At 45.0% G+C, this 27,171-nt stretch overlaps 1 protein-coding gene across 1 annotated transcript in view; it reads left to right on the forward strand.

Moving 5' to 3' along the window:
* Positions 1 to 27,171, forward strand: part of CUL1 (cullin 1) — a 58,131-nt gene that overhangs the window by 14,544 nt on the left and 16,416 nt on the right. The window contains exons 2-8 of the mRNA XM_064169681.1: positions 4,645 to 4,932; positions 15,374 to 15,548; positions 17,221 to 17,388; positions 18,354 to 18,404; positions 19,702 to 19,792; positions 21,168 to 21,331; positions 25,829 to 25,991. Of these exons, the coding sequence (XP_064025751.1) occupies positions 4,793 to 4,932; positions 15,374 to 15,548; positions 17,221 to 17,388; positions 18,354 to 18,404; positions 19,702 to 19,792; positions 21,168 to 21,331; positions 25,829 to 25,991 (952 nt within the window). The 5' untranslated portion in view covers positions 4,645 to 4,792. The remainder of the gene's footprint in view (positions 1 to 4,644; positions 4,933 to 15,373; positions 15,549 to 17,220; positions 17,389 to 18,353; positions 18,405 to 19,701; positions 19,793 to 21,167; positions 21,332 to 25,828; positions 25,992 to 27,171) is intronic.

Raw genomic sequence — 27,171 nt, forward strand, 5'->3', positions numbered from 1 at the left:
TGAGCAGTCTGGTCTAGTGGAATGTGTCCCTCCTTATGGGAACTAGATGAAATTTAAGGTCACTTCCCTCCCAGACCATTCTGTGATACACATAATTGTCCTTGAAGTGGATACCAAAAGCAAACCCCATTTTTTTTTATTAGACAGTCAGTAAACCCAAAGCCACTGCTTTCCAATGTGATGTGTTTCTTTGCATATGAGGTGTGTCATGGCATGTCCTCCTCACTACAGTACTTCCCACTGTCATTTAAGGCTGTTTTAAGGTTTATTACCTCCCATTAACAATTGATGTGGGCTGAAATTACTGTTTTGCTTGACAGTTTTAATTGCAGGGTTACAAGAGGGTAGTATTGCACACTGCATCAAATTGCCTATCAGTTAGACCTGCAGTTTCCAGCTTACTTCATGAAAATATAACTGGCTCTGAAGATAAAATGAAGTCTGCGTTCTTTGGTCCAGAGCTAGAGTGGATGTTGCAATTCAGACAGGTAGTCCTGACTGTGAAGCAGGTCACCAGCAGGTTTCATCTGGTTAGGTGAGAAAGCTGAGTGACAGTTCAAGATTGTCCCCCTGGGCTCAGCACTGGTGAGGTCACACATTGAGTACTGGGGTCAGTTTTGGGGTCCTTCACTACAAGAAAGACATTGAGGGACTGGAGTGTGTCCAGAGAATGGCAGTGAAGCTGGCAAAGGGTCTAGACAACAGGTCTGGTGAGGAGCAGCCGGGGAACCTGGGGTGGTTTAGTCTGGAGAAGAGAGGAGGCTGAAGGGGAAGACCTCATTCTTTACAACTCCTTGTTCGGAGGTTGGACTGAGGTGGGTGTTGGTTTCTTCTCCCTAGTAACAAGGGATAGGATGAGATGAAATGGCCCCAGGTTGCACCAGGAGAGATTTAGATTGGACATGGGAAGAACCTTTGTGACTGAAAGGGTTCTTAAAGACTCGGAACAAGCTGCCCAGAGAGGTGTTGAATCTCCATCCCTGGAGGTATTTCCAAGAGACAGAGATGTGCTGAGGGACATGGTTTAGCACCAGCCATGGTAAAGTTAGGGAATGGTTGGACTTGATCATCTTAAGAGGCAGAGATGTGCTAAGGGACATGGTTTAGCACCAGCCATGGTAAAGTTAGGGAATGGTTGGACTTGATCATCTTAAGAGGCAGAGATGTGCTAAGGGACATGGTTTAGCACCAGCCTTGGTAAAGTTAGGGAATGGTTGGACTTGATCATCTTAAGAGGCAGAGATGTGCTAAGGGACATAGTTTAGCACCAGCCATGGTAAACTTAGGGAATGGTTGGACTTGATCATCTTAAAAGTCTTTTCCAATGAAAATTATACTACTCTGGAAGGGTTCATGCCTCTTACTGTGGCACACGGAGGGCTGACTGAGTAAAAGCCCATGCTCTTTCTCCTCTCTGTGGGGTGCCAGGGAAGAGACCTTGGCCCAGTTGTGAGCTATTGTCATGTCTGTGCTTTCTGCCAGCTAGCACAGGCTTAGTCTTTTGTTAGGACCTTCTGCAGAGCTGTGAAGAAGTTTGTTGTAGTTACACCAAGCACTAAGGGGTGTGCTAATTCTAGGCTCCTTGCTTTTTGCAGCTTAATAAGATAGTAACATTTCACTTCTAACATCTATTTCAGGTGTAGTGGAATCGTAGATTCCAGTGTAGTCTTTTGCTTCTGTGGAACATTCTAATAGCAGCTGATTTAAGGAACTAGAAGATTCTTTCCCTTCTGGATTGTTGACATGGAATGGATTTTCTTGCTTTGTACTGCAGTGCTAACTTAAGATCATAGTCCAAGATCGTGGGTGTGTAACCTGCACGAAGTGTTGCCCAGAGTGAAGGCTGCTGGTGAATCTTTGTTCCTTCTGCATTTTGTTGCTCAGTCATGAAAGTCTGTCACCATCAGTGCTGCAGCAGGTTTGGTTTCCAGGAATGACAGAAGTTTAATTACAACCAAAGTATGATCTGTATTGCACTTCAGCACCGTGATGCCTCACTCCTGTGTATCTTTAGTCACCAGCTTGCTGTAATTATAGGAATAGAATGGAAAGGTTGAATTTTAAGTGCCTTTTGTAAGGTATGTTTTGAATTCTTGTTTTTCCACCTGGTCGTGCAAGTTGTTGCTCATGAGAAAAGAAAAATCAACTACAGAAGCAGTTTGCTTGAATGAAATGTGGCTGTCCTTGCTGCTCAGGCTGACATAATCAAAGTACTTAAGAGATTCTAGATTGAAATGCTTATGAGTGAGGAATAGTAGATGGATTATGTATGGATGAATAGGGGATAGGCCATGAGCAGTGGTAACCTCTAAGTTACTGCAGTGAGACTAAATGATTGACTACAAGAACTTAAGATAATATCTATATCTCTGCTGGCCTTCTTACAGTCAAGGATAAAAGGCAGAAGAGAAGTTCTGCAAATAACTGAGCAGGATGTAACACAAGACTTCATCTTTAAAACTGGGTGAAACCTGGAATGGAGCTTGCAGTAGGCTAGAAGTAGTTGTGATAAAGTCTCTAACATCCTTTAAATCCTAAAGGACTACCTTTATTTTCCACTGCTCAAAGGTCAAAACCAAATAGTAGGATTTATCAGGTCTCTGCCTGTACTGTTGTTGAAGTTATGGAAAGGTTCATAAGAGCTTTGGTTGGCAGGCTCCAGTGGAGAGCAGGTTTATCATTAAGATGTGTTCTTTTCTATAGAAGCATGAGAAGAAGTCATCATGTCTCACTGTGTTATGAATATTTCAGTGACTTGCCTCTAGGATTCAGAACCACAGGATGGTTTGGGACAGAAGGCACCTTTTAGAGATCAGCCAGTCCAACCTTCTTGCCTTAGGTAGGCATATTTTGTGCTAGGCCAAGTTGCTCAAAGACCCATCCAGTCTGAGCATCAGTACTTTTGGGGAGAAGGAGTGTGGTCATCCACAACTTCTCTGGGCAGCCTCTTCCAGTAAAGAACTTCTTACAACCAGTCTAAATCTCCTCTCTTCCAGTTTAAAACCATGGACCCCTCTTTGCTCCTGGTTAAAATGTCTCTGTATTTCATAGAAGCTCCCATTATATATTAGAAGACTGTAGTAAGATTAAGTTTAGTTTGACTTACTACAACAATTTGGTGATTGTCAAAATTCTCTTACCTCCTTTATCATTTTGGGTTATCTTGATATTGTTGCTACAGTGGATGATCCATTTCAAAGTTGCCAAGTGTTTTTTAAGAGCTTATGTACAAACTGGTCTCCTCAGCTTGCTGTTCTCCATGTTCCTTTGCAGGTGGCTCTTTTCTGCCATTTCACAGGACTGATGAGTTAAAACCCATCTTTTCACTGCCAAACATTGTGTGAGAGAGGAGGAAGGAAATGTTGTTAGGTTTTTTTTTTATTCTTTCATTCACAATTCACACACAATTTCTTTTCTGTGCTCCATTAGTGGTTCTTTCTCCCTGCCATCACTGGCTGCATGAGCTCTTGCTGGTAAGATGATGTTGAAGAAAATGGTGTCCACCTATTTAATAAAGAAATGCATAGAACCATGGAATGGTTTGGGTTGGAAGGGATCTTAAAGGTTGTCAAATTTCAGCTCCTCTACCATGGGCAGGAATACATTCCACTAGAACAGGTTACTCAAGGCCTCATTCAACCTGGCCTTGAACACTTTCCAGGGAGGAGGCATCCACAGCTTCCCTGGGCATCTCACCACTCACTGTAAAGAACTTCTCCCTAACATCCAGCCTGAATCTCTGTTCTTCCAACTCAAAGCCATTGCCTCTGGTCCTGTCACTGTAAGTCCTTGTGAAAAGTCCCTCTCCAGCTCTCCTGTGCCTTTCAGGTACTGAAAGATCACTGTAAGACATTCCTGGAGCCTTCTCCAGGCTGAAGAGTCCCAACTCTTATGAGGAGAGGCTGAGGGAGCTGGGGTTGTTTAGCCTAGAGAAGAGGAGGCTGAGAGGTGACCTCGTTGCTGTCTACAACTACCTGAAAGGAGATTGTAGCCAGGTGGGGTTGGTCTCTTCTGCCAGGCAACCAGCAACAGAACAAGGGGACACAGTCTCAAGTTGTGGCAGGGGAGGTCTAGGCTGGATGTTAGGAGGAAGTTCTTCCCAGAGAGAGTGATTGGCATTGGAATGGGCTGCCCAGGGAGGTGGTGGAGTCACTGTCGTTGGAGGTGTTGAAGCAAAGCCTGGCTGAGGCACTTAGTGCCATGGTCTAGTTGACTAGATAGTACTGGGTGCTAGGTTGGCCTGGATGATCCTGGATGTCTCTTCCAACCTGGCTGATTCTATGAACTGTCAGCATGTGTTTTCAGAGATAAAAATTCTCTGCTCCAAAGTCCTTTGAGCTTTCAGGTTACCTGGAATAGAATCTCAGGTCTGGAAGAATTGTTGGTAACCAAAGAACAGTAGTTATTTTTAGTATCTTCTGGTTAATTTTGAATATCCAAGAGGATGCTTGAGGAGCAATGAGTTAGCACAGAACCCTGATCTGGTTGGAAATACTGGAGTTTCACTCTTGTATGGTAAGGAAAGACTGCTTAATAAATGTGTAAATGAAAATATTCCAGTGAGGTCATTCATTTTCTCCTTATTTTCTCTGATGGGAATGAGTTTGCACTGCTCTCTGATATGTTTTCTTTTCCTTTTTGCAGATTACCTCCCTAGGAAGCATCACTCTTCCTATGTAGAGAATATCTTGCTGCGTTGCCGCAACCGAGTTTAGAATGTTCCTGGTGATTCTGATGGAGGAATAACCAGACCTGGGACTGCTGCGCTGGGAGACTTTACAGGAAGGACAAAATGTCATCAAATAGAAGTCAGAACCCACATGGACTTAAACAGATTGGTCTCGACCAGATATGGGATGACCTAAGAGCTGGAATTCAGCAGGTTTACACCAGACAAAGCATGGCAAAATCCAGATACATGGAACTCTACACGTATCCTCATGCCTAAGCCAGTTAGTACTTTTGCTGTTGGTAGCTTAGAGATAGCTTTTTACTTTTTATTAAACTCAGAACTGCTTCACCATTTTTTTTTGGCTAGGTGGCTTTTAAGAATGTATCTTTATTTTTGAAGAGTAGCTTTTTCTGCTTAATTTTGCTGGCAGAGAAACAGGAACGTTCTGTTTTCTGAAGAACTGTCTTTGTAATTATGGCTACCCCTGAGTTGAGGTTGGATTGCTATTGACAGAGCAGATATTTAAGGTGATTTTATTGATGGGGTCAATTTTGAGTCCACAGCACACCAAAAGAACACAAAACTGATTTTTTCCTTTTGTGTGATAGTCTTGGGCACTATGCTGCAGGTCTCACTGGAAGTTTTTTCTCTTTGTCAGTCTCAGGCTAGTACTTGTGAGTTGTGTTTATGCTTTTCCAGCTGGAATGGAATACTCCTGGTGGATTTCTCTTGAAATCCTGTTTTGCATCAGAGAGCTATTAAAATCTTCCAGCATCTCCTCTCTCAGCAAGTTGTTACAAGGTGCTGAGCTTGTGTTCACCCATGTAGGTGTGCTGAAGTGCTGGTTGGAAGAGTCTAGGAAACTTGCTTGTGTCAGGTAATGCATAAAGATTCTCTCTTGGAAGAGAGAGGCAAAGCCTTAAACAGGTATTGCAGATACTGTCACATGTAGTGTAAGCCAAGAGTGATGAAAAAACATGGCAATATAGCTTTTATGCAGCATTGCTCTTTGCACTTTATTGTATAAAAAGTAATCTCTCTGTCTTTAAATTTGTGCTGGTATAATTGGGTTTTCCAATCAGTTGGCACAGAAGATATAAGAAGTTTTCTGAAAGCCTGATAATTCAGGCTTGAGAACTTCAAGGCAGTTGAACTTCAACATTCTGATGAGGATTTGCAGCTAATTTGAAAGAGACATGAACCACTTTCAGTACTATGGCTTCAGTGTTTGACTTCAAGGCTTAGTGTGGAAACAGAAAGACCTTTCCTTCTTGTTGTACCTATCAAGTGGCATGTAAATGGCTTTGGTGAGGAGTCACTTCTGGTTTGTGTCTGTGTTCACTTCTGTAACACTGCATTGCTCCTTAGCACTGCTTAAGAGCATGGTGGTACAGCAGAGGGTGCAGGCACATGATTAAAGCAGTGGTAACTGAATACACTTCCTATCTGTCTTTAAGTAGTTCTGCTATTTTTCTTCATACATTTGTAGGTTTTGATTTGCTTTAGTTTGGGTTAACTTAAGAAATGTTCTTTTTCTGGCACCTATAGAACCATAGAATCATTTTGGTTGGGAAAAAACCCTTTGAGTCCAACCATTCTTTAATCCTGCCAGGACTGGTGCTGAACTATGTCCCTCAGTTCTCTATCTGGTATTGAATTTTCAGTTAAAATTGATTTGGGATGTGGAAGTTTTTGTTGTGCTTTGTTCAAGTGAATTTGGAAAAGAATGGGAAGAGTTATGCAACTCAGAGGCTTTGAACTTTTGTTATAGCTTCACTCATTTTATCAGTTTTGACTTTCCATGAGACACTAGATGCAGTCTCTGAGCATGGGTCAGAGCTTGTACTTGCGATGTGTGGGTTTGTTCCCTTCATTTCATAGGAGGTTGATTATTCCAGGGGCTCTCAGGGTCTGAGAATACTGAAGAGCTGCCCCAAGAAATCTCTTTTTCTGAATGGTGGGCATCAAGATCCTTATCCTTGCCTTTTCTAATTAAGGTTCATTTATGCTTTTGATTGTTCTTCACCATGAGGGTAGTGAGAACCTGGAACGGGGTGTCTAGGGAGGTGGTCGAGGTCCCATCTCTGGAGTCGATCGAGGGCGATGATTCTTCCCCTCTACTCAGCTCTGCTGAGACCCCACCTGGAGTACTGCATCCAGCTCTGATGCTGCTATTACAAGAGGGATGTGGAGATGCTGGAGCATGTCCAGAGAAGGGCCACGAAGATGCTCAGAGGGCTACACCACCTCTCCTCTGAGGACAGACTGAAAGAGTTGGGGCTGTGCAGTCTGCAGAAGAGGAGGCTCCCAGGTGGCCTTTTTGTGGCCTTCCAGGATCTGAAGGGGGCCTACAGAAAAGCTGGGGAGGGACTTTTTAGGCTATAAGGTAGTGACAGGGCTGGAGGAAATGGAGCAAAGCTGGAGGTGGGGAGATTGAGACTGGATGTGAGGAGGAAGTTGTTGGGCATGAGAGTGGTGAGAGGCTGCAATGGATTGCCCCCATGGTTGGTGCCTCATCGCTGAAGGTGTTTAAGGCCAGGCTGGCTGAGACTGTGGGCAGCCTGCTCTAGGGTAGGGTGTCCCTGGGCATGGCAGGGGGGGTGGAACTAGGTGATCCTTGTGGCCCCTTCCAACCCTGACTGATTCTATGATTGTAAGGTACTTTTTTTGTCAGGTCATATCATCGCCCAGTATCTTTCAGCATTGCATATACTTCTGTGATCCCTTGTGCCCTGTAAGCAAGACCAAGCCACCTAACCAGAAAAAGAGTCCTTTGTGGAAGTTGTGATATTTTTATTTACCACTCTTTGTCTAATTATGAAGGTCAATGCCTTTCATTCTACTACAGGAAAAACATGGAGATACTGGAGTATGTGCAGATGAGGGCAGTGTTGCTGGTGAAGGGTCTGAAGAATAGGTGTGGTGAGGAGCAGCTGAAGAACTGGGGTTGTTTACTCTGGAGAAAAGAAGGCTGAGAGGAGAACTTCTGTCTCTCCACAAATCCCTGTTCCAAGATTCCAAGTATGATTAAATAACAAAAAAGGTTTTCATCTATGTGAAGATATCTTAAAATGTTTTTATTGGCAAGAAGATGAAACAGTACTGTAGAAGGTGTGGTTGTTTTATTAAGAACTGCATCTGCAGTGTCCACGTTGGCTTCCTGATCATAGAATCAGCCAGGTTGGAAGAGACCTCCGAGATCATCCAGTCCAACCTAGCACCCAGCTCTAGCCAGTCAACCAGACCATGGCACTAAGTGCCTCATCCAGGCACTTAGGGATGGCAACTCCACCACCTCCCTGGGCAGCCCATTCCAATGCCAGTCACTCTCTCTGGCAACAATTTCCTCCTAACATCCAGCCTAGACCTCCCCCGACACAACTGGAGACTGTGTCCCCTTGTTCTGTCGCTGGTTGCCTGGCAGAAGAGCCCAACCCCACCTGGCTACAACCTCCCTTCAGGTAGTTGTAGACAGCAATGAGGTCACCCCGAGCCTCCTCTTTTCCATACTAAACACCCCCACTTCCTTCAGCCTCCTTCATAAGGCATCACTCCTGCTTTGTCCCCCTGATGTTGTGTGTCTGAAAACTGTAGTGTTGCTTTCAGCACTTTCTGCAGTAGGTTTGAATAGTTGTGTTTGGCATAATCACTGTGGAGCTCTTAATTGAAATTTAGCAGCACAATGGCTGAATTACTGTGCCTTCAGATTTCCTCAGCTCTTATGCCCACAAAGTGGATTTTACAAGTACATTTCCTAGAGGATCATGGAATTGCTTTAGTTGGAGAAGGCCTTCAAGATCGTTGAGTCCAGCCATTGCCTAGCTAGGATGTTCTGTCACATTTTCTCATTTTATGGAAAACCTTGTCCCTGAATTTGCTTCTTGTGACTCAGTCTTGTTAACTTGTTTTGATGAAGATAATCATGGAATTCCAGCATACTGGGGGGTGGAAGGGACCTCTGGAGATCATCCACTCAGCACCTCTGCTGAAGCAGTGTCACCCAGAGCAGGTTGCTCAGATCACAATGTGCAGGTGGGTTTGGAATATCTCCAGAGGAAGAAAATCCACAACCTCTCTGCATAGCCTGTTTTAGGACCCCAGCACCCTCACAGCAAAGAAGGTTTGAGATGAACATTTCTGTGTTCCAGTTTGTGCTTTTTGCTGCTTGTCCTGTCACTGGGAAACACTGCAAGAATCTGACCCCATCCTTTTGTCCCCCACCCTTTAGCTCTTGCTGAGAATCCCCTCAGGCTGCTGTTCTCCAGGCTAAAAAGCTGCATGGTGCTCAGCCTGTCCTCTTCAGAGAGATGCTCCAGGCCTTTTTGTAGTTGCCATTGGCCTCTTTGTAGCAGTTCACTGTCTCTTTTGAGCTGAAGATCCCAGAACCAGACCCAAAACTCCAGATGTAGCCTCACAGAGTAGAGGGAGAGGAGAACCTGCTGGTCCCACTTCTTGGCCAGAGAAGCACACTGCTTGCTGATGCTGATCTTGTCCACCAGCATTCCTAGCTACTTCTCTGCAGAGCTTCTTTCCAGCAGGTCATCCTCTAATCTCTACTGGTGCAAAATTAGCTTACCCATGGCAGATGGTGTAACTGCACACAACAAAAAGGTTACTGTGATCTGGTTTGTAGTCTGTGATTGTTTTTTTTTCCCCCTCGGGTGTTAGCAAGTGGTGAGGCAAAAGCCTGTGTTAGGCATCAAGTGTAGTATGCTTGTGTGTTTCAGATACTGGGTGACTCAGGGTTGACAGTTCCATAAAGTAGGATGTATAAATACAGTCAACCTTTTTTTTTGCCTGCCCATCAGTTCAGCACCAATAGCACACATTGCCCAGCAAAACTTTGAAGGCTTTCTCTTGGTACCCGTTTGCAGAGGTCTGTTGTCATTGCTTCTATTGTAATCCTTGTCCTTGTGGCTTTCCTGTGTTTCCTATGGACACAAGTGAACACCAAGGCATCCAGAGGACAGCAGTGTGCCCTGGTGGCCAGGAGGGCCATTGGCTTCCTGGGGGTGCATCAAGAAAAGTGTATCTAGCAGGTCTAGGGGGTTCACCTCCCCCTCTGCTCTGCCCTGCTGCGACCACACCTGGAATACTGTGTTATAACCTGAAACACAGGTGGTTCCACCTCAGCATGAGGATGCTGGAGCCCTGGAACAGGCTGCAGGGAGGTTGTGGAATCTTTTTCTCTGGACACTTCTAAAATCAGCCTTGGCATGACAGGGAGGCCTGTGTGGCCTGCCTTAGGTGATCCTGCTTAGCCCCTAGTTGTCCAGGGAGATGGTAGATGCCCCATGCCTGGAACCATTCCAGGTCAGATTGTTTGGGGCTTTGAGCTACTTTCTCTAGTTGCAGATGTCCCTACTGACTCGATGACCTTAGAAGGTCCCTTCCAACCCAACCCACTCTGATTCTGTGATCACCTGCTGCTCTGCTTGCAGTAACTAAGAATGTTCTCTGCAAACCCAAATTCTGTCCTGCCCTTTTTAAACTCAAAAGTAGCCTCGGTTATGGTGGCTCTTGCTCTCCTGGGATAAAGAGTGTACACTTTGTGCATGCATCTGCCTGTAGGCAAATGGTGTTTTCCTTGTCCCTCAGTGCCTCTCTGCCAGGCTTTTGCAGTTCATAGCACCAAGAGGGAACAGAATGTTAACCTATTAGTCTTTTGATGACTTTTGCTGGAAGCTTCCCTAGTGTCAGACTTGCAGAAATGTATCTGGTCCCAGTTATGCCTGGATTCTCATAGCAGGTGTGTGGCTGATGATGGAATAGCTCCTTCAGTCCTTCCCTGACTAAAATGGGGGGGGGGGGGGGTGTTAACAGAGCAGTTGGATCTAATCTGAATATTCAAATGTGTGATTGATTTTAGGATTGAAACACAAATGGAGAGTGTGGGGTTGAGGGTGAGGGCAGGGTCTTGTCTTGTTTGTTTTCATTTGAACTGCTTTCTTTTGGTGCAGGATATACTTAATTTAAAATAGACTCTTCCTGATACCTCCCTGAAAGGACTGAAGGTATCTGGGCTTTTATTTTGCTATTGCTACTTAGGAAGCTGAAGGGAGTGTTTAAAGCATTTGTTCTGAAAAGTGATTGTGTTTTGTCAACCTCATCATTTCAAAAAACCTGTGTGAAAGCCTTTCACCTGTGAAAGGCTTGTGAAAGGTTAAAGTCATGGAGGCACATCTGCTTCTCTTAGCAGCTTTGCTTAGGCATGAGGTGGATTTGTGAGGTTCACACAGCCTAACCTTCTGGATGACACAGGAGCTGAAATGGTTTTGATGGTATGGAAGAAAATTTGCTGCTCTCCAGCAAATAGAGTAAGCTGTATTGTTTCTGTTACAAGTGGTGTTGCAAGAGTACAAAGCTTCCATACTCCAGCCTGGCAGTTTTCTTATCAGTATATTCAGTGAGTTTCTCTGTCTTGTTCCTTGCCTTTGGTGTAATCTGGGAATATACCAATCTGTGAGAGCACAGGAACTCATCTCAGCTTGTTCCTTCAGGCCAGCATTTGAGGTGACAGAGCGCTCAGCATACAGAGTTGTTTACTGCTGAAGATCTGGGAATCTATAGAGTTGAACAAGGGCAAGTGTGGAGTCCTGCACCTGGGGAGGATTAACTCCCTGTGCCACTACAGATTAGAGGTTGACATTCCTGGGAAGCAGCACCACAAAGAAGGGCCTTGGAGTCCTGATGGACAGAAGATTATTTATGGGACAGCAAGGTGACCTTGTGGCCAAAAAGGTCTCCTGGGGTGCATTAAGAAAAGTGTGGCTTGCAGGTCAAGGGAGATTTTCTTCCTCTACTGTGGTCTGGTGAGACCACGTCTGAAGTACTGTGTCCAGTTCTGGCCTCCCCAGTTCAAGAGGGACAGGCATACACTGGAGAGTGTCTAATGGAAAGCAGTGAGGATGATTAAGGGACTTGAACATCTGTCTGATGAAGAAAGACTGAGAAGAGAGCTTACTAAAGTTTGTAAGTGTCTGAGGGGTGGGTGTGAAGAAAGGCCCAGCCTCTTTTCAGCAGTGCCCAGTGATAGGGCAAGAAGCAATGGGTACGTGCTGGAGCACAGGAGGTTCCACCTCAACATGAGGAGAAACATCTTTGGTGTAGGGGTGCTGGAGCCTTGGAGCAGGCTGCTCAGAGAGGTTGTGGAATCTGCTTCTCTGGAGACTGTCAAAACCTGCCTGGACACGTTCCTGTGTGGACCTGCCTCAGGTGATTCTGCTTTAACAGGAGGGTTGGACTGGATGATCTTCTGAGGTCCCTTCCAACCTTTACCCATTGTGTGATCTGTGGAACAGAAAATTTGTGCCTATAACTGATGGTTGTTATAGAGGCTGGAAGTGAGGTGAGAGAAGTTCTGTTCTAATTGTTCATCTGTTGTAGTTGCATGTTCCCCCTTTCCAAAAGGATCTGTGTTGGATAGGATTGTCCTGCTCTGGCAGGGGGGGTGGACTCAATGATCTCATTGGGTCCCTTCCAACCCCTAACATCCTGTGAGCCTGTGACAAAAGGTCTCAGTCTCTCTCAGTGATTACAAGGAATCCTGCTTTTAACAGGCTTCTGTCTTCCAATTCTGGGTTTTTGTTTTCCTGAGCTCTGTTGGGATTATTCTTTCTGTTCTTCTCCAGTGATACTGTAACCAGACAGATAGTCCCAGAAGGGCAGTTGTTATCCCTGATCTGGACAAGCCTTATGTTTTCAGGTTGGCTCAAAGCCCCTTGGGGTAGGATAGATAGGTGAAGGAGGAGGCAAGGCTACTAACTGGGTGTTTCTGAATTTGCCCTAAAATCCTTTTATTGTGATGGAGAGACTTCTCCCTACACAATTCAGAGGACCTTCTAATAACTATTTTAAGGTGAAACTGTTTGTGAAAGAAACTTGTGTCTCCAGAGAAAAATGTTTCTGCCCTGTGGCTTTCCCTACCTGACCAGGGAGTTCTGAAACAGAAGTGTAGGTGGCTGAAGTAGCACAGTGCCAGGAAAATTGAACAAACAAATGACCTGGAGCTGAAAGAAGTCATTAACTGCCAGGAAATAAGTGTCTGATAGAAACAACAGGCTGATAAGAAGTGTCCAGGTGGCCAAGAAAGCCATCAGTACCCTGGAGTAGGGAAGTGTTTGTCCTCCTGTATTCAGCACTGGTAAGGCCACAGTTTGAATAGTGGGTTCAGTTTTGGGGCCCTCACTACAACATAGATGTTGAAGTGCAGGAGTGTTTGCAGAGAGGGGCAGCAAAGCTGACAAAGGGACTGCAGGAAGGAGCAGCTGAGGGAGCTGGGATTGTTTAGTCTGGAGGAGAGGAGGCTGAGAGAGACTTCATTGCTCTCTACAATTCCCTGAGTGGAGGTTGTAGCCAAGTGGGCCTGAGTCTCTTCTCCAAGTGAGCAAATGACAGGACAAGTCACCACTCTTTACTGTGAGAGTGGTGGGAGCCTGGAAGGGGTTGCTCAGAGAGGTGGTTGAGGCCCCATCCCTGGAGGTGTTTAAGGCCAGGCTGGCTGAGGCTGTGGGCAGCCTGCTCTAGGGTAGGATGGTTGGAACTAGATGATCCTTGTGGTCCCTTCCAACCCGGACTGATTCTATGATTCTGCAACAGGAGAAGCCTTACGTTGCACCAGGGGAGGTTTGAGAAGACATTTCTTCCCTGAAAGGGTTCCCAAAGACTGGAACAGGCTCCCGAGGAAGATGATTGAGTCCCCGTGCCTGGGGTTGTTTCCAAGAGGCAGAGATGGTTTATCACCAGCCTTGGCAGAGTTCTAGGATGGTTAGACTTGATGATCTTGAGGGTCTTTTTCAAGCAAAATGATTCTGTTGTTCTGTGATTCCAAAAGTCACATCTCAGCAACGTATGCATTTCCTAATACCTGGGGTGGCATGGAGGAAGACTGTCTTATGGCTAAAGCTTGGCCCATTAGTTAAAGCACAAGCTGAAAGCAAAGTAAACCTTCTGGATTGCTTAATATGATGCCTTCTAACCAGGGATGTGACTTGGAAGCCTACCCTTGTACTGTTAGTAGAAGCTTGAGTGCTCACTGTCATCACTGCTGTTAGCTAATTCTTTGCCCGGTGAGTCATCAGGGTATGTTTTGCGTCAGATCTCAGTCTTCATTAAGTTGAACTCAAGTTCTGCCAAGCCAGTTTATTTTCTTTGTTTATGGACTGCAGTTTTGTTCAGGATGTTTTCTCATTTGAAGTGTTTCAAGCAGTGTGACCTCCACTGACTGCTTTGGAAGAGTTCTGAACGTTTGGAAGTTTACGATCAGAAATCAGAGAGTTTTCTTCAAGTGTTGCATTAGCAGACACAGGATGTCTTGTGAGAGGTAAAAAATACTGCTACCACGACTGTTTGGAAGTCTGCACAAGTCCTGTCCTCTGTTTTTACAACTGCTGTATGTTGCTAGAGGTTAGGGTTGAATTTCTCCCCTTTGAAGTGAAAGCTGTTGGATGTGTGGAAGGCCAATTGAACCCATCGAGTAATTCCATTGCAACACTGAAAATTATCTTCCCAGCAAACTCCACTGCTTTGTTTTCTCTGTGACTTTGTGAGGTGCTAGGTAAATCTGTTGGTGACAGTATTTGCAGTGTGCTTGGCAGTCTGACACATTTGTGCTGCAGAGAACTGTGCTGGGAATCACTTCGTTTACTTAGCTTGGGTTGTGGTTTAGTTCCTTTTACTGTCTTTGTCAGTGATCTGGAAGGGAGGATTGGAGGCACTCTCAGTGAGTTTGGAAATGATGCTAGGCTAGAGGGAGTGTTAAGGGCAGGAAGGCTCTGCAGAGGGAGCTGGACAGGCTGGATTTATGGGCTGAAGCCAATGAGATTCAACAGAGCCAAGTGCAAAGTCCTGCACTTGGGTCACAACAGTGCCATGGATGCTCCAGGCTTGGGATAGAGTGGCTGGATACTGCCCAGCAGAGAAGCACCTGGGGGTGCTGGTAGACAGCCAGCTGAAGATGAGCCAGTGTGTGCCCAAGTGGCTGAGAAGGCCAACAGCATCTTGGCCTAGATCAGCAAGTGTGACCCTCAGGATCTGGGAAGTGATTGTACAGTGCACTGGTAAAGCCACCTCTTAGGTATTGGGTTTGTATTTGGGCCCTTCACCCAAAGAAGGATATTTCAGGGTTCTGGAGTGGATCCAGAGAAGGGTGAGGATGCTGTTGAAAGGTCTGGAGAACAGGTCTGGTGAGGAGCTGCAGAGGGACCTGGGCTTGTTTAGTCTGGAGAAGATTCTGAGGGGAGACCTTACTGCTCTCTGCAGCACTTTGAAAGGAGGTTGTGGCCAGGGGGAAAACAATCACTTCTAGATAACAAGTGGTGGGACAGGAGGAAATGGCCTGAAGCTGCACCAGGGGAGGTTTAGGTTGGCTACTATAAGAAACTTCTTCACTAAAAGGGTTCTCAAAGACTGGAACAGGCTCTTGAGGGAGATGATTGACTCCTCATCCCTGGAGGTGTTTCCAAGAGGCAGAGATATAGTGCTGAAGGACATGATTTAGCATCAGACTTGCTAGAGTTAGAGAATTGTTGGACTTGATGATCTTAAGTCTTTTGCATGTGAAATGCTTCTGTGGTTTTCTAATGCATCTTGTGTTGTGGCTCAGTCGCTTGCAGTAATACAAAGGTCGAGGACAGGAATGAAACTCTTCTGTGTTGTATTTTTCACCTCTCAAGCTGATGTGTTCCTTAACTCCCCCATCAGTCATGTTTATAACTACTGTACTAGCGTCCACCAGTCTAACCAAGCACGGGGAGCTGGAGTGCCCCCTTCCAAATCCAAAAAGGGCCAGACACCTGGGGGTGCTCAGTTTGTTGGCTTGGAGTTGTACAAACGGCTAAAAGAATTCCTGAAGAACTACTTGACAAATCTCCTTAAGGTAAGAAGGGCTGGAGCTCCTCCCCTGTGGGCACAGGCTGAGGGAGCTGGGGTTGTTCAGCTGGGAGAAGAGAAGGCTCTGGGGAGACCTTAGCTCAGCCTTCCAGAACCAGAAGGAGAGCTGGGGAGGGACTCTTTACCATAGCTTGTAGCGATAGGATGAGAGGGAATGGCTTTGGGCTAGAAGAGGGAAGAGTTAGACTGGAGATTAGGAATAAATTCTTTCCAGTGAGGGTAGTGAGACACTGGAACAGGGACATTGTGGATGCTCCCTCCCTGGAAAGTGTTCAAGGCCAGGTTGGATGAGGCCTTGAGCAACCTGGTCTAGTGGGAGGTGTCCCTGCCCATGGCAGAGAGGTTGGAACTAGATCATCTTTAAAGTCCCTTTCAATCTAAACTATGCTGTGATTCTGTAATACCATTCCAATACTTCCAACAGCACAGGGTTCCATTTCCTACATGATGGGCTCCTAGAGAGGATCCCATCTGTGCTGCCATGTTTCAGCTTCCCAGGCAGCAGCAGTGGGAGCAGCTGATATGTTTCAGGAAGATCATCCTGTTGGATGCACTGCCATTGATTCTATGATTGCACCAGCATGTTTTACCTAGCACACTGCTCAGTGTTGGCTGCCTTTCTGTACTGGGGCAGTCATCTTGGGATGTCTTGTCTTCTGGAGCTTAGTCCACGCTGTACATTTCTATTTCAGCAGTGTTTCAGTTTTTGAATCACAGAATCATAGAATGTTTTGGGTTGGAAGGGGCCTTAAAGATCATCTAGTTCCAACCTCCATGCTGTGGGCAGGGATAGCTTCCACTAGACCAGGTTTTAGTGTCCAAGCTCTCATGGCCTTGTGCTCTCTTAATGTAGAGGAAGATGTAGCAACACTGCTTTTCCACCAGTGACCTGGTGGAGATTGATTACACAACCATTTTGCACACCCTTACCTACCTTGGTTGTACATTGCCTGTTGGAGATTGATGACACAATCACTTTGCACACCCTTACCTACCTTGGTTGTACATTGCCTGGTGGAGATTGATTACACAATCACTTTGCACACCTTTACCTACCTTGGTTGTACATTGCCTGGTGGAGATTGATTACACAATCACTTTGCACGCCCTTACCTACCTTGGTTGTACATTGCCTGGTGGAGATTGATGACACAATCACTTTGCACACCCTTACCTACCTTGGTTGTGCATTGCCTGTTGGAGATTGATTACACAACCACTTTGCACACCCTTACCTACCTTGGTTGTACATTGCCTGGTGGAGATTGATGACACAATCACTTTGCACACCCTTACCTACCTTGGTTGTACATTGCCTGTTGGAGATTGATGACACAATCACTTTGCACACCCTTACCTACCTTGGTTGTACATTGCCTGGTGGAGATTGATGACACAATCACTTTGCACACCCTTACCTACCTTGGTTGTACATTGCCTGGTGGAGATTGATGACACAATCACTTTGCACACCCTTACCTACCTTGGTTGTACATTGCCTGTTGGAGATTGATTACACAATCACTTTGCACACCTTTACCTACCTTGGTTGTACATTGCCTGGTGGAGATTGATTACACAACCACTTTGCACACCCTTACCTACCTCTGTGTACGTTACAACTACCGAGCAGTACTGGCAAGCTGTTGTCATTGCAGGATGGTGAAGATTTGATGGATGAGAGTGTGCTGAAGTTCTACACTCAGCAGTGGGAAGATTATAGGTTTTCAAGCAAAGTATTGAATGGGATATGTGCCTACCTCAATCGACACTGGGTGCGGCGTGAGTGCGATGAAGGTCGTAAAGGAATCTACGAAATTTATTCAGTAAGTAGCTTTTGCAAGTGCTTTATCCTTCCCTTCTCTCATGTTTGCACTCTCATCCTGCAGATTGCTCCTTGACACTTGTGGGTTGCTCCCAGAGGTTTTGAAAGAGTGGGCAAAATGGACACCTTCCAACTTTTCCATGCTTACACTCCAGTGTATTGACAAAATTCCCATGGGTCTAAACTTGTCAGGTATTCATTCTGCCTTGTTCTGGGACTCCCAGTGTCAGACTGGAGAAGGTGATCTCTTTCTGGGTGTTTGCATGCATCAGTCTGGTCTTGTCATCCCACTTAGAGTTCAGTCAGGTGTTTCAGAGAAGTAAACTACATTGTATTTTTCAATCAACACTACATCTCTGCATGCTTTTCAGTGTGCAAGCTGCTGAGATTCCTTTGCCATTTGTTTGGCAGGAGAAGTTACTTTGGTACAGTTGTGAAAGGTTGATGCATGATGTAAACAGAAGGATAGCAAAAGTTGTGTGTCTCATGACTAAAAGCACTTGTTTTTTTTTTCAATAAAGGATAATTACTGTCCTTAATGATGAAGCTGTAGGAAAATGATCTACTATTTTACCACTGCACTAAAATAAACTTCCTTCCCTTTCTTCCCTCTTAACTTCACTGCCTAATGCTAAGGATCTGTGTTAGGCTGAGAATGGACAACAAAACAAAGCTTTATGCTGTCACAGGGTTTGTTAATTTTCAGAGTTGGCAGTGGATCACAGTTAGAAAAGGGTAGTAGAGCTGACTCTGTTACCTTAGGTAGAGGTAGTAAATGGTGATCTTCTTGTGAAGCAGTCTTGTTACATGAGAAATGTGCGTGCCAAAACATAATCACTAAAGGATTTCTGATCATTTAGCATACTATATGAGCTTTCCTTAAGAAGCTATCTGCATAAATATGTATATATATATATATATAAATATTTTTATTCCCTCTTTCATCTCTTCTTCCTTTATCTCCAGCTTGCCTTGGTGACCTGGAGAGACTGCTTATTCAGGCCATTAAATAAGCAGGTATGTTACAGCTATGGTGTTGTTTTATAAGGTTAATTTTGTATATTGTTAGTAATTGTTCCAGGGAGAGGGTGGAGGCTGGCAGGAGAAGACCCATCAAAGAAGCAGGCCTGTTCTTTTGTGATATTAAAGGGATAACTGCTTGGGGGTGTCTGGGGTTAGAGTGGATCCCTCCCCTGGTAGAATAAACTCACCACAACACAGATATTTTTTTTTAAAGTCAGAGAAAGATGAAATTGTGTTTCTTATGCTGTAAGTATAACAGTATAAAGAGAAAGTAACTACTAGAGAAAAAAAAATATAATAACCTTAAGGAAGGTGAGGAAGGGGTCAAGTGGTGGCAAAGCAGCAAAAAGCAGCAGCAGCCAGGCACAGCTCAAGCAGCAGAAGCCAGCAAGGGGGGGAAGAACAAGCTGTGCTTCCAGACATAAAGCTCTTGATGCTCCAGTGAAATTATATTGACTTATCTATTATTGCCATTATATGGTCTATCCCTGGAATGTTCACCTCTCCCCAGTGTCTGAGCTGGAAAAATCAGCTCAAACAGCCACAGGGGGAATGGAGTTTTCTCTGGGAACGTGATTGAACCTCAATACCAAAACTGTTCTGTTACCTATTTACAGCCTCAGCTGTTTGCAAGCCAGACAGGAGTTACAGGTCATGTCTTAAGGTTTGAGGGTTAAGACTGTGTGGGAACAGATGGTGGAAGGCCTAGGATTTTGGTCTCTTCTAATATTACTGTGAATTTTGATGCCAATACCTTGCATATTCAGCACAAATGTTTTATGTTGTGCTGATTTGCTAATTGAAAATAAGAGATTCCATCACAACAGAAGAATCTATTCATGTGTGTTGACTTCACTCATTATTTATGAGTACTTCCTGCTGAAAACACTATTGGATTACAAAGCTAGATTGCAGTGAGGAGGAGCAAGAGATGCATAAACCAGTAGGTTTATTTGTGTGAAGTACACAGCTCTCACTGCAAAAATTGTCTTGTATTTCAGGTGTAAACCAAATTTGGTTTAGAAGTTGCTTTTTGAGATTAAAACAACCAAGCAAGCAAGAAAAAAACCCAAGCAATTTCATAGTCTTTTACAGCTCACCATTAATTGGACTGGAATTACATTGTAGAACTTAAAGGTGCAGCGTGCTTCATAAGAGTTTTTGTAGGCTCAGTTGTCCTTCAGTTTTGTCCTCAGGGGTATTGAATGGCTTTGAATAGAGGAGCACAGTCCTGCTTGACTACCTGTTGCTTTCTCTATGCCTGATTTGCTTTTGATCCCTGTTTTCTAAGGTAACAAATGCTGTTTTGAAACTGATTGAAAAGGAGAGGAATGGGGAAACTATCAATACAAGACTGATCAGTGGAGTTGTACAATCTTATGGTAAGTGTGATAAATAAATCAAACCTTCTGCAAAGTTTTGTGACTTTCTTAAAAGTAAGTAACACCAGATCCTCTATCAGAGCACATCCCTGGATGCCCAGTAAAAATTTACAGTAAAATAAACACTTTAACATGCTGTTTTGACTTCATGTTTGTAGAGAAACTGGACACAGTTAGTTGATTATGTCACATAAGGCTTGAGTGTACAACTGACAAGCCTTTATTGTGTAGGAATCCATCATAAGGAGCTAAATCTGGAAGAGGGAAAGCATAGCAGTTTTTAAAGTGGAGTGGGATTGTTTTCTCTCATTTATATGGAATTGATAGTTTGACACTCAGATTGCTGTTACTGTTGTTGAAATTGGTCATTAAAAATCATAATAAGAGGCAGCATTTAATGTAAAACTGCAGGAGGAAAATTCTACTCAGCTCTGATGAAACCTCACCTGGAGTACTGTGTCCAGCTGTGGGGCAGCCAGCATAAGAGAGACATGGACCTGCTGGAGCAGGTCCAGAGATGATGAGAGGGGCTGGAGCACCTCTGTTGTCAAGATAGGCTGAGAGAATTGGGACTGTTAAGCATGGAGAAGAGAAGACTCCTGGCAGACCTTAGAGCTGCATTTCAATATCTGAAGGAGACCTACAAGAAGACCTGAAGGAGACATACAAGAAGACTAGAGGAGGACTTCTAGAATGAGGGGCAGTGGTTTGAAACAGGAGCAGGGTAGATTTAGGTTGGACAACAGGGGGAATTCTTCACAATGAGAGTGGTGAAATACTGGAACAGGTTGCCCAGGGATGTGGTCGAGGCCACGTCCCTGGCAACATTCAAGGTCAGACTTGATGTGGCCCTGTGCAGCCTGATGTAGTTACAGATGTCCCTGCTGTCTGCAGTGGGGTTGGACAAGATGACCTTTGAGGGTCCCTTTCAACCCAGTACATTCTGTGAATCTGTGAAAATAGTAATGGAAGTGCAATTTGAACTAACAGTTTTGAGTGAGGTTTTCCATGTCCTCTCATCTATTTGGTGTATCAAAAAGTGCAGTTGACAGGAGATATGTCTTGTGCTGCTTATCTCTTTAACTGCCAAATAAATGTGTTCTTCTCAGAGCTTTAAAGAAGTGGTGCTCATGCTGTCACAATTACCTTTGTGTAATTTAGGAGGAGGGTACCTGTTTATTTGCACTTCATAAATGCCCCCTTCTTGGAAGTGTTCTTGGCCAGGCTGGAATGGGACATGGATGAGACTTTGAGCAGCCTGGTCTGGTGGAAGTTGTCCCTGCCCATGGCAGGGAAGTTCAAACTTTAAGGTTCCTTGCAACCCAAACCATTCTATGATAAAAGATAACTGTGTCATTACTTGTTCTTTTTGTAGTGGAACTGGGGCTGAATGAAGATGATGCCTTTGCAAAAGGTCCTACACTAACAGTCTATAAAGAATCCTTTGAATCTCAGTTTCTGGCTGACACAGAGAGATTTTATACACGAGAAAGTACTGAATTCTTGCAACAGAACCCAGTCACAGAGTACATGAAGAAGGTGAGTTACTTAGTAAGCTTTGTAACTGTTTTATGGATACAGATGTTTTTTTAGAGGTAAAGTAGTGAAAAAACTCTTTGGTTTATATTATCAATTTCTTAAAATGCTGATAATTTTACAGAGACAAGTACCTCTTCCTCCCTGTGGTGATTTGATTCTGTGTTAAGCTGCTCTGATACTTGACATCTTAGTGTGTTGATGGGCAGAGAGAGTTGGGGTTGTTCAACCTGGAGAAGACTCAAAGAAGGCTTTAGAGCAGCCTTCTGTCATTGGAAGGGGTCCTCCAGAAGAGCTGGAGAGGGACTTCTCACAAAGGTTTAGAGTGATAGGGCAAGGGGTAATGGCTTCAAACTGGAAGAAGCTCAGTTTAGATGAGACATGAGGAGGAAATACTTCCCTATGAGGGTGTAGAGGCAATGGAACAGGTTGCCTGGAGAAGCTGCAGAGGCTTCAAGTCTGGAAGTGGTAAGACTTGAAGCCTCTGCAGCTTCTCTGGGCAACCTGTTGTCAAGTTGGACGGGCCCTTGAGCAACCTGGTCTGGTAGGAGGTGTCCCCCCCCATATCAGTGGGGTTGGAAGTAGATGATCTTTAAGGTCTCTTCCAACCCAAACAGTTCTATGATTTTGTTTGAGGAAGTAGGATGAAAATTCAAGACTTTCTCTTGATAAAAATAGAATGTTAAAATGAATTCAGATTTGATTGGACTTCAAGAAACCAAATTAATTGTTCTAATTCTGACCTACAAGTTTACTTTTCCTGTACAAGGAACTGTATGTCAGCACATTTGTTGAAATCTCTTCCTGATCAAGCTGGCCAAAGAAATAGATCACAGAATCAGTCAGAGTTGGAAGGGACCACAAGGATCACCTAGTTCCAGCCCCACTGCCATGCCCAGGGACACCCTACCCTAGATCAGACCGGCCAGAGCCCCATCCAACCTGGCCTTACCTCCAGGGATGGGGCCTCAACCACCTCTCTGGGCAACCCATTCCAGATCATTAATTAGCTTTCATTCCCTCAGAATATTTTAATGTAATGAGTCCCACACAATGGTTTTGATCAACAGAGGCCAGATTTAAATTCTTAGGCAGTCTTTGGATTTGGGGGGGTCCTAGAAAGGGCAATATAAGAGTAAGCTGGATAAACACTGACTATTTCTAGCCTTGTTATTGGGTCAATCTTACTAATGTGCAACAGAGAGGTCAGCTTCTACCCTGGGCAAGTACTGCTTTATGTATCTTTCTCAGCATATTTCCTCACTTTCTGAATTCCTCCTGCTTTTTTTTTGACTTCCAGTTCAATTAAAACATAAAAAGAGAGAGAAAGCTTTTCAAGTGTGCATATATACATCCCTCCCTTCACTATCTCTGGGCTTATTTTGGGGAGCTCTTTTTGCCACAGAACACATCCTCTTTGAATCTTGAAATGAGTCTGATTGACCACAAAAAAAACTGTCCCAGAAATTGCACAGTGAAATAAATCCTGCATTGAGGTAGTTGTCCAGTAGTGCCCAGATCTATCTGTTTGCTTTTCTGTTATTGAATTAATGACTTCTGGAATCTTGCCTCTTCTCTTTCAATTTCTTGTCTTTAGTCCTAAAATGTGTCTAAAACTAGAGTAAGGAAATTTCAGTCATTCATAACCTGAATGACTGGGCTAATCTAAGCTTCCTTGGTACAGGACAGTAAAAAGCTGTCTGAAGGTCATTGCTATTTCAAGAACTAGAGATTAGAGGTGACTGGAAAGAGCTTTTTACCCTAAACAGTCCTCACGATGTCAGAAATCCACAACTTGAGCCTGATGCTGAAGCTGAAAACACATCTAAAGCTAGCAGAAGGCAGAGGGGATTTTCATCAACAAAGGATGTAGCCTTCTGCTCCAGTTAATATACTAGAGGTGTATGTGAGCTGTTTGGGCTGTCTTGGCATCTCCTCGTGGATAATGTGGAGATGTGAAAATCAAACTGAACAAGAAATGGTTTTGTTACTCATTTCCTGGGATCCAGCAGGTGAAACTGGCAAAGATGTGCATTAGAATATACAATAACTATGACCCTAGCTTGCAAAATGGTACAGACTTAAAGAATGTGACATAAGGGAAATGAGAGACTTTAATTAATTGAAGTGAAAAGCTCATTCACTGAAACAAACTGTCTGATCTGCTCAGGTGGCCTAAATGGCCAACAGCATCCTGGCCTGCATCAGGAATAGCCTGGTCAGCAGGACCAGAGGAGTGATCATGTCCCTCTGCTGGGCACTGGAGGCAACACCTTGAGCACTGGGTTCAGTTTTGGGTCCCTCACTACAAGACAGACATTGAGGTGCTGGAGCAGGTCCAGAGAAGGGCAAGGAAGCTGGTGAAGGGTCTGGAGAACAGGTCTGGTGAGGAGCAGCTGAGGGTATTGGGGTTGTTAGTCAGGGAACTGGGGGACTGAGGGGAGAGACCTCATTGCTTTCTGCAACTCCCTGAAAGCAGGTTGGAGCGAGGTGAGGCTTGATCTGTTCTCTGTATTACCAGAAGACAGAATGAGAGGAGACAGCCTGAAGTTGCACCAGGCTGGATTTAATTTGGATATTAGGAAAAAATTCTTTGCTGAAAGAGTGGCCAGGCACTGGAACGAGCTGCTCGGAGTCACCATCACTGGAGGTGTCCAAGAACTGTCTGGACATGGCACTTTGGGTTGTGGTTTAATGGTCATGGTGGTGCTGAGTTGACAATTGCACTCAATTATCTCAGAGGTCTTTTTCAACTGAAATGGTTCTGTGATTCTAGTCTGCATGCTCTGCTTGAGACATCAGGAGAGGCTGTGCAAGTCTTCATACCTGTTAGTTTAAAATTCAGATAGGTTTGTCCTTCTTTTTTTTTCTCTTCATTATGTGTAAGGAATCTTTGGTGTTTTTTACCTTAAACTGGCAAGGCAGCTTTATAAAGTGAGGGATTTTTGGAGGGGGGAGGGTGGGGTTGGATATTGTAGTCTTGTGTGGCACTTTCCTGGAACAAAGTAGCACTCCCTATAATTATTACTCAAAGAATGCTGGAATTAGAATTCTTTTCTGCTATGAAATGCCTTAAATGAGACTGATGTGAGAAGTTGCAGTTTGTCCAGCAGTCACATAGGGTATGAGCAGTGAAAATGTCATCCTCAGTGTCATAACACATGCAGGACAAGCAGGAGATCAGACCTGCTCACCATGAAGTCACGAAGGGCAGGTCCTTCTTCACAAACCTGATCTCCTTCTATGGTGAGGTGGTCAGCAGGAGCAGGGAGGTCATTCTGCCCCTGTACTCTGCACTGGTTAGACCTCACCTTGAGTACTGTGTCCAGTTCTGGGCCTCCCAGTTTAGGAGGGACATTGAGATGCTTGAGCGTGTCCAGAGAAGGGCAACGAGGCTGGGGAGAGGCCTTGAGCACAGCCCTACGAGGAGAGGCTGAGGGAGCTGGGATTGGTTAGCCTGGAGAAGAGGAAGCTCAGGGCAGACCTTATTGCTGTCTACAACTACCTGAGGGGTGGTTGTGGCCAGGAGGAGGTTGCTCTCTTCTCTCAGGTGGCCAGCACCAGAACAAGAGGACACAGCCTCAAGCTATGCCAGGGGAAATTTAGGCTGGAGGTGAGGAGAAAGTTCTTCCCTGAGAGAGTCATTGGACACTGGAATGGGCTGCCCGGGGAGGTGGTGGAGTCGCCGTCCCTGGAGCTGTTCAAGGCAGGATTGGACGTGGCACTTGGTGCCATGGTCTGGCCTTGAGCTCTGTGGTAAAGGGTTGGACTTGATGATCTGTGAGGTCTCTTCCAACCTTGGTGATACTGTGATACTGTGTGATTCTGTGATTTCCACCTGTAAAGTTCTTGTTCAGAAGCAATGCCATGCTCTAGTTGATCAGGTAGGGCTGGGTGGTAAGTTGGACTGGAAGGTCTTGGAGGTCTCTTCCAACCTGAAGGGACATTGTAGCCAGGTGGGGGGTGGCCTCTTCTCCCAGGCAACCAGCAATAGAACAAGGGGACACAGTCTCAAGGGGGAAGTATAGGCTGGATGTTAGGAGGAATTTCTTCCCAGAGAGAGTGATTGGCATTGGAATGGGCTGCCCAGGGAGGTGGTGGAGTCACTGTCCCTGGAGGTGTTGAAGCAAAGCCTGGATGAGGCACTTAGTGCCATGTCTGGTTGACTGGCTAGGGCTGGGTGCTAGATTGGACTGGATGATCTTGGAGGTCTCTTCCAACCTGGCTGATTCTATGATGCTATGAATGGGAGAAAAACAGGCATGCTGTGATTCTCCCCTCCATTCAAACATCCTGCACTGTTAAGCATCAACATAATCAGTGGCTCCATATATGCACTACAATTCCCAGAAAACTTGCTGCTTAGGGAGGTGAACCCTAAGGGCACATTAGTGAGAGGTGGTGGTTGTTGTTTTCTGGCTGACCTCACCTGTTTGCTGCTGCTGGGTTTCTCCTGTGCCTTCCACCCAGGTTACATGTTTCTATCTCTCTCTTCTGTAGGCTGAAGCTCGCCTGCTTGAGGAGCAGCGTAGAGTTCAGGTCTATCTCCACGAGAGCACACAAGATGAGTTAGCACGAAAATGTGAGCAAGTACTTATTGAAAAGCACCTGGAGATATTTCACACAGAGTTCCAGAATTTGCTGGATGCTGACAAAAATGAAGGTAAGGAGACTCAAACCTTGGGTTTAGGCTTAGAGCTCCTCCGTGGTAGTTGGTGACTGCTGGAAATTCTGGTGATGCCTAAACATGATTTGTTCAGAAATTAAATGAGAAGAGAAGATAGACACTAAACTGACAAGTAGCTTTTGATCACATTTGAGATAGTTGAGGATATTGTTCTCAGGAACTGTATTCTTATCCCAAAAATAAAGGTAAAACAGCACCAACTTGGATTTCTCTGTGCATGGCTGGAGGAACTTCCAAGAGCCATCCTTCCCACAGGAGCTGAAGTTTGTGTGAGAGGTGTGAGACAAAAACCAGACCATCTGTTTCAGTTTCATCCTTGGTTCTTTCTGAGTCAGCAGTGAGAATTTTCAAGTCTCAGTTTTCCACAAGTGTGTATAGGGAGTGTTAAAGGATGAGTAGAAGCAAATAAGGAGCTTCTGAATCAAAATATTTAAAATATAGACAAAACTGCATCTAGAGCACAAGGAAAGGGTGCAATTTACTGATTGCTAAGGTAATTTTGTCTTTAGAAATGAGTCTGAAGTGCAACTAATGGATCAGTGTCCAGAGAAGGGCGACAAAGCTGGTGAGGGGCCTGGAACACAAACCCTATGAGAAGAGGCTGAGGGAGCTGGGGGTGTGCAGCCTAGAGAAGAGGAGACTCAGGGGTGACCTCATTGCTCTCTACAACTACCTGAAGGGAGGCTGTAGCCAGGTGGGGTTGGTCTCTTCTCTCAGGCAACCAGCAACAGAACAAGGGGGGACAGTCTCAAGATGTGGCGGGGGAAGTACAGGCTGGATGTTAGGAGGAAGTTGTTGGCAGAGAGAGTGATTGGCATTGGAATTTTGCTGCCCAGGGAGGTGGTGGAGTCGCCATCCCTGGAGGTGTTGAAGAAAAGCCTGGATGAGGCACTTAGTGCCATGGTCTGGTTGATTGGCTAGGGCTGGGTGCTAGGTTGGACTAGATGCTCTTGGAGGTCTCTTCCAACCTGGTTGATTCTATGATTCTATGATTAGACCTTCATAGAGAACACAGTGGTTGCTCTAAAATGAGTAAAGATGATCTCTGGGCAACCTGCACTTGTGCTCTGGCACCCTCCCAGCAAAAAAAACTTTTCCTTGTATTCAAATGGAACCTCCTAGGTTCCAGTCTGTGCCCACTGACCCTTGTCTTACT

This window comes from Pogoniulus pusillus, chromosome 32 (assembly GCF_015220805.1).
Source record: "Pogoniulus pusillus isolate bPogPus1 chromosome 32, bPogPus1.pri, whole genome shotgun sequence".
NCBI classification, from domain to species: Eukaryota; Metazoa; Chordata; class Aves; order Piciformes; family Lybiidae; genus Pogoniulus; species Pogoniulus pusillus.